The sequence below is a fragment of the Gossypium arboreum genome, chromosome 8 (assembly GCF_025698485.1).
Source record: "Gossypium arboreum isolate Shixiya-1 chromosome 8, ASM2569848v2, whole genome shotgun sequence".
NCBI lineage: Eukaryota > Viridiplantae > Streptophyta > Magnoliopsida > Malvales > Malvaceae > Gossypium > Gossypium arboreum.
The window spans coordinates 141966527-141985350 of record NC_069077.1 but is presented as its reverse complement, the minus strand read 5'-3'; the positions used below and the strand labels follow the sequence as shown (position 1 = coordinate 141985350).

The following is an 18824-nucleotide window of genomic DNA, read 5'->3' as shown; positions in this document are numbered from 1 at the left end:
TAACCTTGGAACCAAGTTCGAAATTTGAGGTTCGAGGTTCAGAGTAAAAAATTTACCAAAATTATGTGTCAATGGTATAACAAAAAGTTATTGAAATATCATTAAATAACTGGAAGGGAACTATAAATGATATGATGGTAAGGGTACATAAAATAATTTCTCTAAATTTTTTTTCGTATATTCGATTTTTTGTCCAACATTTTTGCTGATTCGGAATTGTCGATCGAATGTTTTGTTTAAACAGGTGAATTGTGAGTAAATTATATAATTGAAACAAGAAAAAAAAAAAAGAAGCAAGAAAAGGGAGACATATTCTTGTGGAAAAGTAAGAGGTAAAGAAAGTAGTAGCGTCATCTACTACACACTATTATAATTGAATTGATAACATTAACGTTAAAAGCATAAAGTAAAAAAAAGCTGAGGCTTCTTTTTTCTTTTCCCTGTTTGGATGTAGGGAAAAGCATCCTTCATCCTTCATCCCCCATCCCCCCTTTTCTTTTTTCCATACATACTGAAGTTTGAGCTTTGAATAGCATCCTCAACCTCTACTAATCAAATTAATTTCACTATTTTTTTTTAAATAAGAAATAAAAGCTTCAATTTCAAGATAAACAAATAGTATCTATGTTGGATATATAGCATAACTTGTCTGTCTGTCCGTAATTAATCATCAACCTTTCAACAACCCAGCTAAAATTCCAGCAGTCGAGTTCACATCTATTGGTACTTGTTTAAATAGCACTTCCGTTCGCGTTAGCAAAGTTCCTGGTTGCGCACAATCAAGTTTCTATTAGAATGTTATCTACTTGAACACTTTTAATTGCTTGCGCATTATCTATCTCAATAATAACATTAGGCATTCATGGATTGCTATATTGTACATAGTCAATTTTCTCTATAGTAATATATTCATTTATCAAAGTCTATACTAAGGGAATAAATTATACGAGGATTATCCTAAAAGTATGGTTTTAGGCATCACTAAAATAGCGGCATATCATTAAATTTTAAAGATAATAAAATATTATTATACACTCATCTATATTTAATATCTTTTTCAACTTAATTTAACTTTAATTAAATTACTTAAAATAATTAATTTTTAAATTATAAACAAATATTTTTCTTCTTTTGCAAATTTTAATCATTTTTCTTTTGCAACTAATTTTTTAAAAAATAGTAATTTTGTGTAATTTTTCATGTCATTGACACATCATTTTTATAATTATTTTATCCCAAACTTTAAAATTTTGAACCTTGAATCCCAAACTTTAAGATTCAAGGTTTGAGTCTTGGGTTTGAAGTTTAAGGTTTAGATTTGAGGTTACGAGTTCAGGATTATGAGTTTAGGGTATAATGATACTTTATTATTTTTAAAATTTAATGACGTGACACTATCTTATTGATACTTAAAAACTATACTTTTTAGGGTTATTTTAATATATTTTATTCCTGTATATGTTACTAATACTACTTAAATTAAGTGATAGCAATCATATAAGGGCATGATTCAAACCGAGTCAAATACAAATGCTGATATTAAATCTTTGGTGGTAATATAGTCCAATCCGATGAAGAGTTCTCATTCCAGACAACACTTTGAAATTTTTTTCGATGAAATATAGGTAACGCCACCAAGATTGAATCCGAGCTAGATGGCGTTTTCTTCTACGAGCAGCAGTGTTACTACATAGTACTGATAATCTATTATTACAGTATCTTGAAAGAACATAACCTATCTTTCAGAATGACGTCGATATGGAACATGGTCAGATTCAGACAGAACATAAGAGCTTCTCTTTCGGTGTTATTTTTTTTGTGGTTGAGATCCAAGAACTTCTGCTAGCTCAAAGCATATGCAAATGGGATATTATATATGGTGTTGGGTGCAGCAGGGAAGGTGATATATAAATATAAAAAAGTGACAGTGTAGCATCTTATTGGTGTCAGATTTTGCATGTGCAATTATGACCGGTAAAGTTTTGGTGTAGGGGAAGAACGGTTTGAAACTCGAAACCCAATGGGGGTTGTGTTTTTAGGTTTAAAAACGCGCAGCCACATGTAATTCAGTGTTTTGTATGACAGCAGACAAAGGTAGGCTACAGTGTCGCTTTGCAGAGTGGGCAACCATGTCTGTCTTCATCCACTGTTGATGCTCTCATGTTGTAATATATATCATTTTTACATCATTTGCAACATCCCTACAAAAATACAAGCCTGTGGCTGTAATAATAAATAATTAAATATATAATAAAAGTGGAGAATGTTTATATATATATATATATATATCTTATTCTTGCATCATCCAGTGACATACCACCTTTCGCCAGTTTGTTAACTATAGTTAACTCTTCTGTAAAACTTTAGATAGGATAAGTTTGTTAACTATAGTTAACTCTTCTGTAAAACTATAGTTAAATATATAATAAAATATTTTATCTACTCTTTTATACATGTTTAAAACTAATTAAATTAGAAACGATACGGATATAATGGACATCCATAAACCTAGATAATTTGTAGGGTGGAGTTAGATGATAGATCATCCCTATCCAGTCCAGTCCCATTGTAAATGTATTCAACACTCGTACTTGAGTCTAAGTTAATATCATGAACTAATATATTATTTTTATTTTTCGATTTAAAAAAGGTTTAGGTGAAGGAAAGTTATTCCGAACCAAAGTTAGGACATATAACATGCTTCAAAAACTTTTAATAATAATATTTATAAATCATTTACTAATTTATTAATACGCTAATGAATACTTAATCAATTGAATCAACCACATAAATTGACATTATAAGTAAACCAATCCTTAACTGGGCAAAAGCCCTAGTAAAATAGTCTGCATAAGTGAGTGACCACCACCCATGTATGTATAAATATTAAAAAATGGTGTAAAGTGATAGATATTTTGGTTTCACAAGTGTTAATATATATAAATAGGGAGATAAGATCTGATGTTATATTATTATATAGTTGTCAATATGTGCATATACGCGGTATTGCACTTTAACTTTAAGGAAAATGTAGTGCAAATAGGGGAGGGGACAGACGAATGTGTTAAGGCTGCCAAATTGCTTCCTTTCCAACTAAAAATGAAAAATCTGGAGACAGCAAGGGGGTAGCTTTTGTGTATCATAACCAGCAAAAGCCCCGTTTTCTGTCCTAAACTTGGTAGGGAATTAGATTCCAGCGCCACCGATACCCCCTCTCTTTTTTTTAATGCATTTCAAACCTCAATTCCACATCATTTTTAAATTCAATAATAGTTGTTGATTGAGTCTTAACTCGATTTACATGAATATTGTTGTCAATATAAGAGGGCGTGTGTTCGAGTGTGTTGAAGTAAATTATTATCTTATTAATGGGTTGGAGAGGGACTATAGGTGGTTCTAGGCATTGTATCAAAAGAACAGATATGATTAGAACCTATAATGAGATCGTTAAAAAAAAAATTCCGATAATCCTTGTATTATGTTTTTAGGAATAATATTTTAGTATACTAAGTTTTAGATTTCACAAATAAGATTAATGGTTGAAAAATGTTTTATAGGGATATAGTAAAATATTAAAAATATATATTTAACAATAAAAGACATACATGACAATATTTTAAAAGGCTTATGGGATAAAAAAGTATCTGTCAAGATATACCAAATAGTAGCCCATGACTTTATATAATGGATGCATAAGAATATATTTTTAAAATGTATCAAAATCTTATATACTAGATTTATGACATACTCAAATATAAGTGAAAATTTATGTAACAAATATACTTACTAATAGTATATTTTTCTTTGGAGGGCTAAAATTAAATTATAAAATCTTAAAGGGTTAAATTACAATTTTATATTTGTATATACTTATTATTGTAGAATTTTAAGGGTACTAAACTGAAAAATTTCAACTTCATGGGGGGCTAAGGGACTAAGATAATAATTTGCCATTTTGGTGTCGTCTTTGGTTGAAATGGTAAAAAATGATTTCTTTTTATAATATAACTTACTAATAGTATAACTTGCTTGGTAAAAAAAATGATTTGTTTTTATAATTTCTTAATTAAGTTGAGACTTAATTGATGGGTGACATCAAATTAGGGGTCTTATTATAGTAGAAATATGTTAATTATATAATGTAGTATCCTTTTGGATGAAAATCTAGCAAAATTCAAATCACCCTATGGATTCCTAACCGAATCGCTTCAAATAAAACGGAATTTAATAAAAAATTGATGTGGGGTGCACTTAATTTTTGGACCGTGAATATAAAACGGTTATAATAATTGCCAACCCTCTATATCAAATTATCTATTTTATCCTCTTATATATAACCATTAAAGAAACAAAATGTAAACAAATGTTTTAGAAATAAAAACTTAAAACCTTTTACCTTTTCCATAATCGAATTTTCCCAAACTAAAGTATATTTTTAGTAATTATATTTAAATATTTATTTGCTTTTAAAAAGATTTAAAATGTTACAAATAATTAGAAAAAAAAATCAAATTGAAGTGGGGCAAGCTAGGATAGATATATCTATCCAACATCCATGGAAGTGATAATGATTTTCTCTATTGCTTCCAGAATTAGATTGGATCGGGGTGATTTCAAATAAGGGGTTGGACCCGTTGTATCTATAAATTTTTTTAATTTTTTTAATAATTTATTCAATTGAACAGGATAAATCGATCAAGCTAAGAATTATGGTATGATCGGTTCAGTTATTGATCGAATTCATTTTTAAAGATTACATATTTATAATGAAGGGAGAAAAGTGATGAAATATACATTTACTCCATCTCATTCCATTGCAATCCCTAACAATGTCATGCATGCAAGGCAAAGGGATAAAGAAAATGAATGATGCCTATAGAAAGAAGTACATGCACGTGGGTGGAGATATAAGAAATGGAATAGATGTGAATGTGCATGATAATATTTCATATATATTACAGCTTTTGTAAAAATTAAGAGAGAGAGAGCTTATTATATACATTGGTTGAATTAGATTAAAGAAGCTAATTAATCACTAAAAAGAAGAGCATTAAGGCGAAGATAATGGGGGTGTTGTTGGTATTAAGCGTTTTCTCCACTGTCCAAATCAAACTTGTAAATATATTACGCAATTGGGACCTACAGACCTTGGCCAATTGTGGCTTTGGAATCCCGACCATTAGCATCTCATTAGAAAAGGAAAAGAAGAAAAAAAAAAAAAAGATTGATTTTGATTTTCCCCTTTGTCGCCACGTTATTAATTTTTTTTTTAAAAAAAGAAAAAGTTAGCTATTTTTCTACACTTGGAAATTGGAACGTACATTGTTCAAGAATGATTTTTAGGCTTCAAAAAGTTTATTTTTATTTTTTAAAAATGAATAGATAATGAATAAAGGGCAATATGATAGAGTTGGTAATGGCTTGCCGTATCAGAATTTTTGGTAAAAAAAAAAGAAAAGAAAAGAAAGGCAAATTACAGATAATGATTGATCATATGGTATCATGGTTGATCCATCTTTCTTTTCAGCTGAAAATTATATAGTTACGTATTGAAATTATGACAATCTTTTTATGTATAGGTACTTATGCATGGCTATCACTAGACTAAAGGTACGTCACCCATGTAAAGAGCAATGGAGCTTATCTTTGAACGAAAGCCAATTTCTTGGATTTATTACACATTTAAGATTTCAGTCCTTTGAACCAAAATGACAAAGATATCGGTCCAAGATTATGGCTGCATTTGTTTTTCTCTTCGAGTAACTGTACATTATATTCTTATGAAAAGAAGTCGGGTTTGAATATTGGAGACGGATTAAAGTTAAATATTTTGGGTATTGAGATTAAGTTATATATTTTTATGAGAGTTAAAATGTAATTTCGTCATTGTTTTGCCTTATATCTTTATGATTTTTAGAAGGAATAAATAAATTTTTAGCATTTTTGAAGGCCAAAACTATAAATTTACCAAATATTAACTTAAGAGTTTTTTTTAATTTTAAAGGGTCTAAAGCATCAAATTTTCATTTAGGGGGTTAGGGTTCTGCCTACTCCTCTCCCTTTGTCCCTCCTTGGAGATGACATTATTAAGAGTATAGTCATGAACCCCCAAAAAATAAATTTCTATATACTGTAAAATGGATATGAAAAATATTTTAGTTCCACAAAAAGATAGTAAATCTTATGGACTCGTTAAAGTTTATATGTCTATTAGTTTTGCTCATATTAGTAGATCTGGTAATCTAGTTGTGTTCTATTTAGCCACTTGGTTACAAATTTGTAATAACATTTTCTATCTTGAGTTTGATTATCCTAGCTTTTTATGCGAGTTAGTGCTTAAGGGATGCTAATTCTATTTAATGATATGGATTAACTTTTTCTCAAACAAAAATTGGTATTAATATTTTCATAAGTATGCAAAAGACTTGCCAAGCTCAATTGGCATGAACATTGTTGCTAATGTAAGAGAGTGTGAGTTTGAGTGCGCTGAAACTCATCATCTTCCTATTTATGAGTTGGGGAAATGCTATGGTTAGTTTTAAATCTTATCATTCTTGAAAGAGTCTAGGTCTTGCCTATGCCCTTGGTACTCTCCCTAATAATATCTTTTTCTAACCTCTTGTACCTTGCTTTGACTTTGGCTAATTGATTCTTACCTTTCAAAAAAACATAATATTATTTATAGTAAACAATAATATACATTTATGTGAATGCAATTTTTGAGAGGAATGTCATTTCCAAAACTTGAACTTTGAATGTTAAATGTAAGCATGAAGCTCTTAACTACTTGCTTCTTTATGTTGTTGGAAAGTTGTTTGTATTCTTAGATAAACTTTATACAAAGCATACATTCAATTTCATATGAACTTGAAAGTCTAAAAAAACTAATGAGGCATTGGTTGTATTGGTAAGTTAGAGGCTCTCCGATTTTGAGTGTCAATATTTGAATCTTGTGTAGTGTACACCATGTGCGGGCTCATTCATATTTTTGATATTTTCATGTCCGTTTTACGATCCATGTTCAGGACTCCTTGCTGCCCTTTCTAATAATGTCGTCTTCAAGGTTTAAACATGCATTCCCTCTTGGGTGTGCAATGTGCCTGACACTGCACCCAACACTTGTTGGTGGCTTTATATGTTAAAATTAATGAACCTTGAACCATATAACTGAAAAATACACCTTTATTCTATATTTCATACTTCTAGCTTACATGAACTATGTATTTATAGCTTTACAATATATAACAACTAACTAAACTAACTTGTATCCTATCTTAACACTCCCCATCAAGTTGGCGGATGGAAAATATCTTTCATCCCCAACTTGGAATTAAGATACACATGTTGTTGAACACCTAAAATTTGTCACAATGTCAACAATTTGCTCTTCAGTTGAAACATGTTGTGTCTTAATTAATCAATCTTTCTTGAAATTTTTTCCTTTACAAAATGACAGTAAATTTCTATGTGCTTGGTTCTCTCATGGTAAACAAGATTGGCAACTATTTGTAAAGCTGTTTGATTATCACAATGTAGCTTCACAACCTTTTATGCCTTCACTCCTATTTCTTTAATCAATCCTGTTATCCAAATTACTTTAGCTACACCCACTGCAATGCTTCTATACTCTGCTTCAGCTGAAGACCTAGAAACAATTTCTTGTTTCTTTGATTTCCAAGAGATAAGTGAATTCCCCAACTTAACACATAAACCAGAAGTTGATCTTTTGTCATACCTTTCTTTAAGGTTTTTCCACACTAAAGATGCAAAAGAAGCAAATACTATGCCTATGAAATCTCTTTAGAAACAATATTCAAACTCTAAGAAAGAACTGTAGCATTACATTGTTGCTCAACATATTGATCAATAAATGTTATTTAGTTTTTGATGGGGCTTATGAAACTTATAATGGTGTCAAAAGTCAAATATTGCTCATGTAGCCTTTTCCTACAACTAATCAAGCTTCCTCGGTTGGTTGAAAAAAGTCACAAAGATAAATTGCTCCTAGTTCTAGTAGCTTGGAATCAATAGTCATGTATGCAACATCTCAAGATGGTTAGAAGAAAAGGTTTAATGGAACGTGTGACCATTGTAAACTAAAAGGCCACAAGAAAGAACAAATCCCAATTTATTTTTAGCTAATAAATCTATACGCTTTGATCAACTCCAAATGCTATAGTTTTCTATCCTTGCTTACTAGTGTGACACAAGAAATGTACCTAATGGATGAAGGTACAAGGGATTATTGTAATCTAACACTTCCTTACTTATTGTAGTTGTTGGTGCATTTGTTTCCTCTTCTAGGTTCACTATCGTGATCCAACATTCTAACTAATAAAGCAAGAAAACAAAGAACAAACAAACAGAATACCGGGCAAGATCGCAACAATATTATGCTAAAACACTTGAGTAAACAAACCAGAAAGCAATCTTTCTATAAACAGGTTGTCAACCACAAAGAAACCATTCAAGAATAACTCGAGAATGACTAAAGCAAAGGCTTGTCTAGCTTTGATACCATGTTAAAACATATGAACCTTGAACCATAAAACTGAAAATACATATTTATTCTATATTTCATACTTCTAACTTACTCGAAACGTGTATTTATAGCTTTACAATATATAACAACTAACTTATGTCCTATCTTAACACTATCTGTTGTTATATCCAAAATTATTATGATTTAAGTTGTGTTCATTTTGTGCTTTACAATCATTAATTCTAATATTTAAAATTGTTATCGTCTACTTATAACTCTTTTATAAAAAATGCAAAAATTGTGGAATGAACGTGAAACCAAACACATGCGACATCCTTTAATTGTTCTAATAAATATATAAGACTAAAAAAGAAAAAGTGTACAATGTGGAAACAAATTGTGTAAAAACATATTTTTAAATTTTATATAAAAATTAAATAAAATTTTGATTAAAATGATAAAATTAAATAGTTAAAATTTATAATGTCTAATTTTCATTAAAATTTATATAAAATACCATTATATATATGAGCCGAGAAAAATAGGTCGAATGGCTTGGAATTTGGTACTTAAAGATGTTGTTTTTAAATAATATGCAAATAAATGCAAATTTAATATTTAATTTATTCTCTCATTTTAAAATGTAATAACTAAGGAGTATTCTGAAATTTGAATTTCAATATTTGTAACTCTTTCTTTCTCCTACCTTTTTTTTAGAGTTTCAATTCGTTGTAGTGTCTATATGCTCAAAGTTTAAGTATAAGCTCTGGTCAAAAAGGTAAAAAAAAAAAAAACCAATATGTATTAATATATATTAAGGCTTTTGTATCATGTTTTCAAGGAAAAGGGAAAGTTAATGGAGGAACTCGAGGCAGTAATAAAAGTGTTTGTAGTTTGGAAAAAAAAAATGGTATTTGAGTATGTTGAATCATATTTTTGTTTATCTGTAATTATAATTTTTTTAAATAAAATGTGGGCATGCATTTATAGTTTTATTGCTATGAGACAAAACATTAAAAAAATTCCTCTCGGGCATCCTGAAAAACTCGTCTTTTCCCCTCATAATTCCCCCATGCATACTAGGTAAAAACGCTTCAATTCGTAATAGAAAAACTCGATGAAATACTCATAGTTTAGAGTGATCCAAGCAAATGCTAGCTAGCATCCTCTGCTCTAGTACTTTTTCCTAGTACAACCGGACTCGTTAGGTGATTCTGCACGTGTTTCGTTCTTCGACCTATTTTAGATTATGACCCATTCAAAGAATAATAATAAAATTTTAGTTGAAATTATGAAGTATGTGTGGGTTTTAAATGTATATATATATATTTATTCTTTTTAGAATTATAAAAATATAAAATATTATAAAAAATCCCACAATAATATTTATTAAATATTTTAACAATTTAAGATTTATTAATTATTTCAAGATTTATTTTTAATATTTAAGATGAATGTAGATACATACATGTGCTAATAAAATTAACATTTGAAAAAAAGAAAAGAAAGAAACTTTAACATTTGATTAATGTACCACCACAGTGGCAAAAGGTGATTAATTTGCTTGCTATTATCTTTATATCTCCCATGCATCATGCATGAACTCACTTTTTGAGCACTAAAACAAATACAGTCCACTGCATGAAAAGATCAAAGAAAGCTTATAGATGAAGAAAAACTTCCTCCACTCAAACCCTAAAATATATAAAAAATATATATATATAATATAATAAAAACAAAAAGCAAAGATGAGGGAATGAAGGAATAAGAATAATAATTATAATAAGAGCAAAAAAAGAAATAAAAAAAAAAAAAACCAAAACAAAAAGCCCTCTATCCTCCCCACCTTCCTATCTTTCTTTCCTTCTGCCTCTCTTCCTTTTAATTCTCTTCTTTCTTTTGCTTTCTTGGCCTTCAGTATTCTCCTCCTAGTGTCTATGGATTCTCCACCTTATTAAAGAACCCATCATACTTTATAAAAAGAAAAAAAAATAATTACCATGGTTTTCTCATCTGTTCCAATCTATTTAGATCCTCCCAACTGGCAGCAGGTAAGGGTTTTCTTTTTTTGTTTTTGTTTTACATCTTTTTTTTCATCAATTTCTATCCATAGTTTGTGTTTCCCAAAGTAAAAATAAAGCAAATTCAAAAGATAAATATTCCTATTCCTTTGTGATCTTTTTTACTGAATATACCAATTATTGTTCTTCTTTAGTAAAGATTTACTTTTGTTTTTTTTTGGGGTTTTGGTTTAAATTTTCTCCTTTTTTTTTTTTTGTAGCAGCATAATCATCATCAACATGGTGGAGTTGGTACTGGTAGTACTGAAAACCCTCAGCTTCCACCTCTTCCTCCACCTTCTCATGTTGGAGTTGGTGGTGCTGGTTCTATTAGGCCAGGTTCAATGGCTGATCGAGCCAGGTTAGCCAAGATTCCACAGCCTGAAGCAGCTCTGAAATGTCCAAGGTGTGAGTCTACTAATACCAAGTTTTGCTACTTCAATAACTACAGTCTTTCACAGCCACGCCACTTTTGTAAGACGTGTCGGCGGTATTGGACTAGAGGGGGTGCCCTTAGAAGTGTGCCGGTCGGCGGAGGATGCCGGAGAAACAAGAAAAACAAAAGCAGCAGCTCAAAATCCACGGGTTCGGCTCAGAAACAAGGTGGTTCTAATTCAACAAATGCTGTTAATAATAATATTCCTTCTGAAATCACAGGCCATTTGCCACAGCAAACCCCTCATTTGCCTTTCATGGCTTCGTTGCAAAGTTTCTCTCAGTTTGGCATGGGAAATATTGGGTTAAACTTTGGTGGTAGTGTTAATGGAGGACAAGCTGAGATGGGGTTTCATATAGGAACCAACTCAGGCATGAGCAGCCCTATTTTATCATCAGCAGGTCATCAGCAGTTCCCTTTCTTTGAGCCAACAAACGGTTTGTATTCACTTCAAAGTGAAGGCATGGAAGGATCATCTTCAATGATGGGTGAAAGCCAGCTTCTTCGTTCCATAACTTCAAGCTCTAGGGTTTCTCAGCTAGCTCCAGTGAAAATGGAAAACAACAACAACCAAGGGCTAAACCTATCAAGATCCATGATGAATAATGCTTCAGAGAATAATCAGTACTGGGGAGGAAATAATTGGACAGATTTATCAGGTCTCAACGCTTCTAATACTAATCATCTCTTGTAGTTTAAAAACCTGATCTTCAAGCTGTCCAGTTATCAAAACAGCTAGCTTTAATGACAGATACATATATATAGTTTGATCACCTTGACTGGCACACAAGCTTCCTTCAACATCAAAAAAGTAAATAATGGGTGGTGAAAAGTTGCAAGGTTAAGTGCAGAACTCATCTCATCATCATCATCATCTATCGAAGAAAAAACAAAGACTTGCAGAATCGATGTTGCATGTTTCATAGTATATATATTGGTTTTTTTTTTTTTAATGTCATTTTGTTTGCATGGGCTTGTTTACTGATGTGTTCTATGTTTATGTGTGATGTTATGGGATCTTTTATCTGACATTATAAACTAATTTCCTCTGTGATATATATATAGCCTTTCTCATGTCTGCAAATCATCATATTGCTCACATTTCGATAGATCTTTCATTAAATACTCTAACGATTCCATGGTTGACACTGGTGTGTAAGTTGCATAAAATCATGCTAAATTTTGGGTTCCTCCATATATGCATTTTCTTGGCATTCTAGCCTAACAACAAATGGCTAGCTGCACTTGTAAACCCCTACAATACACACGCACAGAGATTGTCTTCCTCTTCATTGATGAATTTTTATATATTGACCATTATTTTGAAATTATATCTATTACAAAGTTTTATTTTACCATATATGCACAGTCCACCATAAGCATCAATTCCATGGTGTCTTTAGCAATGTTCATTGCTTCATGTTGCACTTACACTTCTTGTTTGTTGATATATTTATATTTGTTGATATATCATGTCTTTAGCTTTCTCTCTCTCTGTCTATATATATATATATATATATATATATATATATATATCCATTTCTATTCTTTTATGCAAAGGAAGTTAAGATTTAGATACACAAACATATATATATATATATTCACAATATTTTAGTTCATCCTAGTTAGTGGAAACTTCATATTTATAATTAAGCATCATTGTCAGATATATACATAAACATATTGTAATGTGTTCCATTCTTAAGATCAAAATTTTTCATAAATTTCATCAAATAATTTGATTATAACTTACATTTTAAACATAAATATATGGCTTTTGTAATTATCGTGGGAGTTAAACTCTTCAAAAATTTTTTTCCAATATTAAAGTTTTTAAAGTTAAAAGACGAGAGAATCCAAGAAAACGCCAAAAATACCACTCAAAGCCATGCAATTCTATGTTGAACCCAAGTATTCTAGAATTTATAGGTTTTTTTTTCTTTTTTATAGAAAGAATAAATAATATTTTTTTTATTAACTATGCATGGTCAAAAGAAGTGCAACCTTTTGAGCATAACTCTTTATTTATCTTTTCAGTATGCTAACCTTCAAATCTGATATCAGAAAATGGAGCATCAAATTTAATTAAAAATAATTAATTAAAGGTGCAAAATATTTCCACTAATAATTTGAAAACAATATTTTGTCTTAAACAAAAAAAAAAAAAAGAAGAGGGAATCAAAGGGATGTTTGCTTCTTCTTTTTTCTGCAGGGACCAAGACCTTGCACCGACGAATAAAGCAATTCATATGATAATTTTGGAACATTAATTTGAAAATGACATTAAAAAAATAAATTTTAGTCAATTACCAAGCTTTTTTTATTTATTTAAAAATTAGTACATTAATTATATATTTTTATAAATATCATCTTAATCACGATAAAAAAAAAAAAAACAATTGTAGGATCCGGACATAAAGAGATATGTCTGATAGTGAGTTGGTCATAGAACTTTAGAAGAAACAGTTTGTAATAAAAAGTAAAATTCTGTGATGACGTAATTGTGGGGTAAACGGAAATTAGAAAAAGGGAAAGAAGCTGAGAGAAAAAAAAAAAAAAAAAAGGAGAGATAAGGTTTTTATTTGGTGGGGGTGGTGGGAGAAATAAAAAATTAATTTTATATTCTGGGCAGAGATAAAATTAAAAGTTTTGCACTAAAATGGTCTTAATTGAATAAATATTATTTTATAAGGTCAAAAATATAATTTTTGTATCTGGCCCAAGTTAAAAAGATTAAACTTGGACTCTTAATTTTTTTAAAAGGGACTAAAAGGAGAATTATACCATTTAATAATGGAGGCGAAAGCTCAGCATCTCTTTTAACTTTCCTTATAACGTTACACATAAAACTAAAATTCTTTAATATTTATTTTTATTTAAAAAATTCTTTTTCAAGTTTATTTTTTAATTTAATATTTTTATCTAATGTTCGAAAATATAGGATAAGACTTTAAGCAATAATTTTTTATATTCAAAAGCCTAATAATTTAAATGGTTGACATTCAATATAAATTATTTTTGTTAAATTATAGTCAAAATTATTAAACTATTAATAAATTTATGTTTTAGTCACTTAATTTTAAAAACCTACAAAATAATTTTTATTTAAGTTACTGGGTTGTTAAAATCGCTGCATTATGATCTTCTCTATTTGCACCGCCCGTACCAGTCAAAAGCTTTTCTTCCCATTCGCTTGTATAATTCAGTTTTTTTTTAATTTTATGAAATAGCTTTGAAGTTATCAATCTATGAATCAAAATTGAAATAACTTTTTTTTCGATTTTCGACATTAACCATTAGATCGCCTGAAACTCACTAATAGTTCTAATAGTTTAGTAGCTAAAATGAAAATTTTTAAATATTTCAGGTCTAAAATAAATTTTTTTGAATTTTTTTTTTTATGAAATAGCTTTTGAAGTCACCAATTTGTAAATTAAAATCGAAACAACTTTCTTCTTCGATATTCAACATTAACCATTAAATCGTTTGAAACTCACTAATAGGTCTTCTTTTTGAAAAAAAATTAACAATCTAATTATTTAAATAAAAACATTTGAACAGTTCAGTGACTAAAATAAAATTGTCAAATATTTTATATCTAAAATAATTTTTTAAATAATTTAGTGTTAAGCTTAATTTGGTTGTAATTTATCCTTATTTTTCAACACATTTTAAGAATTACATTTTTTTTTAAAATATCAATTGTAAAAACTTAAAATTCTCTGACCAAAGTGGAAGGGAAACCGGGTTTCCAGGTTTAGAGGCCAGTTGACGCGCTCCATCACCTAAAAAGGAGAATACGACCGAAGGATCCGGTGAAACGGTTAAAAAACAACTAAAAAGTTTTTCATTAGGTGTTTTTAAATTTCAAAAAAGGTCATCATTTTTAAGTTACCATTTTCTTTTTCTTTTAGAACTCAAAAGGCTGGTAGCTGAGATCGTCTTTCTCCGGTTTCCACATTGTTTTTGTTTTTCGCAGGTGAATTCTCTTTAGTTTCTGTTTGATTCCTGAGAAAATATAGGAAAAAGAGAAAATACAAGAGACTGATATTTCAGATTCCCGTTTTCTCTATTGATTTTCGATCTGTATACGATTAGCAGTCTGATAAGCTAGCGGGAATTGTATCTATCCGTTATTTTCTAATTTGATTTAATAGCTCTAGTTTCGATCTTCGGTAATTTATTGTTCTCTGGCTTCTAATGACGGCATACATTGATGTTTTGTTATTTCCACTTTAATAATGTTTTGAATCTAGTTATCGTATCAATAAAATAGATTAAAAAAAATGAGAATGTAAGATCATATGAAGGGTCTGTTCTATGACTAGGCATAGTTTTTCTTGAACAAAATGTTTGTGATGGATTATTTATGGTTTGGATTAGGAATTTTGTCACAAACTTTATTTTGTATATAACTTCATGTTTAATCGTTGAACGAGGATGATTTGGTCTTGGTTCATAACTAATTCAAAGCATGCTTGTTGAAATGTGGATTGTTTCTCTGTATTGTTGTGATGTTGTTCTTATTTCCCACGTTTTAGTTAATACAAGATGGCTGATGGTGAGGATATTCAACCACTTGTCTGCGACAATGGAACTGGAATGGTCAAGGTAACAGTTTAGGATACTCTATCATATTTCATATATATATATATATGATATTTTCTAATGATGTGTTTCTCTCTTTTTAGGCTGGATTTGCTGGTGATGATGCTCCAAGGGCTGTGTTCCCTAGCATCGTGGGGCGTCCACGTCACACTGGTGTGATGGTTGGTATGGGTCAAAAAGATGCATATGTTGGGGACGAGGCTCAGTCCAAACGTGGTATTTTAACTCTGAAGTATCCGATTGAACACGGTATTGTTAACAACTGGGATGATATGGAAAAGATTTGGCATCATACCTTTTATAATGAACTTCGTGTGGCTCCAGAAGAACATCCGGTTCTTCTTACCGAGGCACCTCTTAACCCTAAAGCCAATCGTGAGAAAATGACCCAAATCATGTTTGAGACCTTCAATGCTCCGGCTATGTATGTTGCTATCCAGGCTGTTCTCTCCCTATATGCCAGTGGTCGTACAACTGGTAAGTAATTTTTTACTGCAATCCATCTATGTTGCTCTGATTTTGGGGTAAGTTCTTGATAAGGGTAAACTCAATCGGTTCTATGTTTTCCATACATTTAGAGGGATGGACTTGGAGTTTGATCTTCATATCCTTTATCTAGATATGTGCTGGATACATGTATTTATGGAAAATGAAGATGCGGAGCAATATGGCTCTTGGTATCTTGGATAAAACTTGAGTTAATTATGGAAGAATTTGAAGTGCTCTGTTGTTGATTCCCATTTCTGCCTATAATTAGTAGTTTGCTCATTTTTCATCTATTAACCATTCTCTACAATACTTGATGTAGGTATTGTTTTGGACTCTGGAGATGGGGTGAGTCATACTGTCCCCATATATGAAGGATATGCCCTCCCTCATGCCATCCTCCGTCTCGACTTAGCGGGTCGTGATCTTACTGATGCCCTTATGAAAATCTTGACTGAACGTGGTTATTCATTCACCACTACAGCTGAGCGTGAAATTGTGAGGGATGTGAAAGAGAAGCTGGCATATATTGCACTCGACTATGAACAAGAGCTAGAAACTTCCAAAACTAGTTCTTCCATTGAGAAGAGCTACGAGTTGCCTGATGGCCAAGTGATCACCATTGGCGCTGAGCGCTTCCGATGCCCAGAAGTCCTTTTCCAACCTTCCATGATTGGAATGGAAGCTGCAGGCATTCATGAAACCACGTACAACTCTATCATGAAGTGCGATGTCGACATTAGGAAGGATTTGTATGGAAACATTGTTCTCAGTGGTGGAACTACTATGTTCCCTGGAATTGCTGATAGAATGAGCAAGGAAATCACTGCCTTAGCCCCAAGCAGCATGAAAATTAAGGTGGTGGCTCCACCTGAAAGGAAATACAGTGTCTGGATTGGAGGCTCCATCTTAGCATCTCTCAGTACTTTCCAGCAGGTATTGTTCACTTAACAGACTAAATGCTGTAACTCTTATAAATAGAGGCGAACTCAAAATTCTAGCATTTTTCAGGGGCTAAACTATAATTTTCCCGTTTAAAATTTTATGAGGGGTCTAAAGAAGCAATTTCCCATTCCCCCCTGCTTATAAATGAGTCGGACTGTGAGGGATTTTTAGTTTCTCGTGTTTCAAGAAATTCGATTTTCCGGAAACTATTAGGTTAATTACTTTGAATAGAACAACATTCATATGTTTTTTTTTTTTTTTTATCTTGATTCGGTTTTAGTCATATTCGTACTGAAAACACTTACTCATTGTGATCGAAATACAGATGTGGATTGCTAAGGCGGAGTACGATGAATCCGGCCCCTCTATTGTGCACAGGAAGTGCTTCTAATTCTTCAAAAAGTGCAAGAGGCGCAAAAGTAATGTCTTGTTTTTTTATTTGGCAAAACAATTGCAGCTCGCAAGCTTCTTTTTTTTTTTTTCAATCTATATGCCATTTCTCTTTATTCTTTTATTTATTTTTTTCTTTTAATGTTCATATTGTCGAAAAGCAATGAACCAAGAATGGCGGAGATGACGATAGAGTTGAAAATTCTCTCGTTTTTATTTAAGTGTTGTTGAATGAATTTTCCATTCAAGAAATGCCATAAGGGTAAATGAAAATGAATGAATTCAGAGTTATTCTTGTCTCCTCTTAGCTTCTTTAATTTTGAAATGATCTTTTTTTTTTTTTTTTGTTTACCTTAACATGTTAATTTTCAAATAGAGAGAAATCCTATGTTGTACCCTAATGGCAATGGTTAGTGGTTATGATATTATTTTGAAAAAAATATTTTGAAGTTTAGAAAAGGCATAGGAATTGGCTTTTAACAGCTTTTTGCTGATCTTCGAGCTTCGATTTCAGCTACAAAATATGGTCCAATTAATTCAATTTAATTTGGTGGTAAAAAATTAATAATTTTAATCTAAATTTATCCCAAACTTAAAAAACACAGTTTGATTAACTTGAAATAACTTAAACTTCTTATATTTTAATCATGAAATAATATGTCCCAATTCAAATGACTTAAATCTCAAATAATCTAAAGTCGAAATTAATTCAAAATTTTAAAAATTTAAATTAATCTAATTCAAAATAAATTCGATAAAATGTCATATATTATTTTTGATTTAATGTAAAATGTTATATATTAATTTTGATTTTTTATAATTTTATATATTAAATATTAGTTTAATTCGATTTTCACAAATGTTTTATATAACATGATTTTACATTAAAAGCTATAAAATAAATTAATGTATTTAGTAGTGGGGAGTATTTATGTTAGTTTAAACCAGCTGCAAAACGTGTCATAAAAACAAATTATTTAATAGATATGAATAATTTTTATATAACATTTTAAAGTTATTATTGTTGTATGAAATAGTGATGTTATGTCATTTATATCAGTAAAAATTAATTTAATATTATATTAGTATTTTTATCTCGAATTTTATCATTTTCGTCTTGAAAAAATTAAATCTAAACGAAAATTCTGAACCGTAAACCTTAAATAATAAAGATCGAACGATTTGAATATTATACCAATTACAAACTAATCTTCTCGTGCAGGTATCAATTTAGATAATTGATCAAGAAATATATCAATAAATTTTTACCATATATATTTAAGACATTAAACTATTAGAAATAGGTAATATACTTTTTCGTATTGAAAATCAAAACCAATTGATTTTATTATTTTCACAATCATGTCTATAAAATTCATCCCTGTACAAGCTTATTGTCATTGGAAGAAAAAAAAAA

General features: G+C 30.3%; 3 protein-coding genes across 8 annotated transcripts in view; 2 read left to right on the top strand and 1 right to left on the bottom strand.

Moving 5' to 3' along the window:
- LOC108467790 (60S ribosomal protein L35) overlaps nucleotides 1-17157 on the bottom strand; it is a 99057-nt gene extending 81900 nt beyond the window's left edge. Inside the window, exon 1 of one of the 5 annotated variants that reach the window (XM_053018327.1) lies at nucleotides 17147-17157. The gene's annotated coding sequence lies outside the window, so the exon portion shown is untranslated. Of the gene's footprint in view, nucleotides 1-478; nucleotides 497-3208; nucleotides 3220-9549; nucleotides 9561-17146 lie in introns of those variants that run through there. The other 4 variants (XM_053018336.1, XM_053018333.1, XM_017768560.2 and 1 more) reach the window with 4 other exon arrangements.
- On the top strand, nucleotides 10227-12062 carry LOC108468989 (dof zinc finger protein DOF2.2-like). Of its 2 annotated transcripts, none has more exons than XM_017769861.2 (2): nucleotides 10227-10533; nucleotides 10767-12062. In XM_017769861.2, the coding sequence occupies exons 1-2, from the start codon at nucleotides 10483-10485 to the stop codon at nucleotides 11670-11672; spliced, it is 957 nt and encodes a 318-aa protein (XP_017625350.1). In that variant the 5' UTR covers nucleotides 10227-10482; the 3' UTR covers nucleotides 11673-12062. The 2 variants fall into 2 exon arrangements, with proteins under 2 accessions (XP_017625350.1, XP_017625348.1); XM_017769859.2 differs by having other exon boundaries at nucleotides 10764-12062.
- LOC108470093 (actin) lies at nucleotides 14800-17706 on the top strand. Its single transcript, XM_017771299.2, has 5 exons — nucleotides 14800-14957; nucleotides 15520-15589; nucleotides 15670-16063; nucleotides 16395-17008; nucleotides 17343-17706. Exons 2-5 carry the CDS (start codon nucleotides 15530-15532, stop codon nucleotides 17406-17408), a joined length of 1134 nt encoding a protein of 377 aa, XP_017626788.1. The 5' UTR covers nucleotides 14800-14957; nucleotides 15520-15529; the 3' UTR covers nucleotides 17409-17706.
- The last annotated feature ends 1118 nt before the right edge of the window (nucleotides 17707-18824 follow it).

Coding starts and splice junctions, on each gene's coding strand:
- LOC108470093 (XM_017771299.2), top strand. CDS start 15,530: ATGGCTGATGGTGAGGATATTCAACCACTTGTCTGCGACAATGGAACT. Junction 16,064..16,394: donor TGCCAGTGGTCGTACAACTG/GTAAGTAATTTT, acceptor TACTTGATGTAG/GTATTGTTTTGGACTCTGGA. Junction 17,009..17,342: donor CTCTCAGTACTTTCCAGCAG/GTATTGTTCACT, acceptor ATCGAAATACAG/ATGTGGATTGCTAAGGCGGA.
- LOC108468989 (XM_017769859.2), top strand. CDS start 10,483: ATGGTTTTCTCATCTGTTCCAATCTATTTAGATCCTCCCAACTGGCAG. Junction 10,534..10,763: donor ATCCTCCCAACTGGCAGCAG/GTAAGGGTTTTC, acceptor TTTTTTTTGTAG/CAGCATAATCATCATCAACA.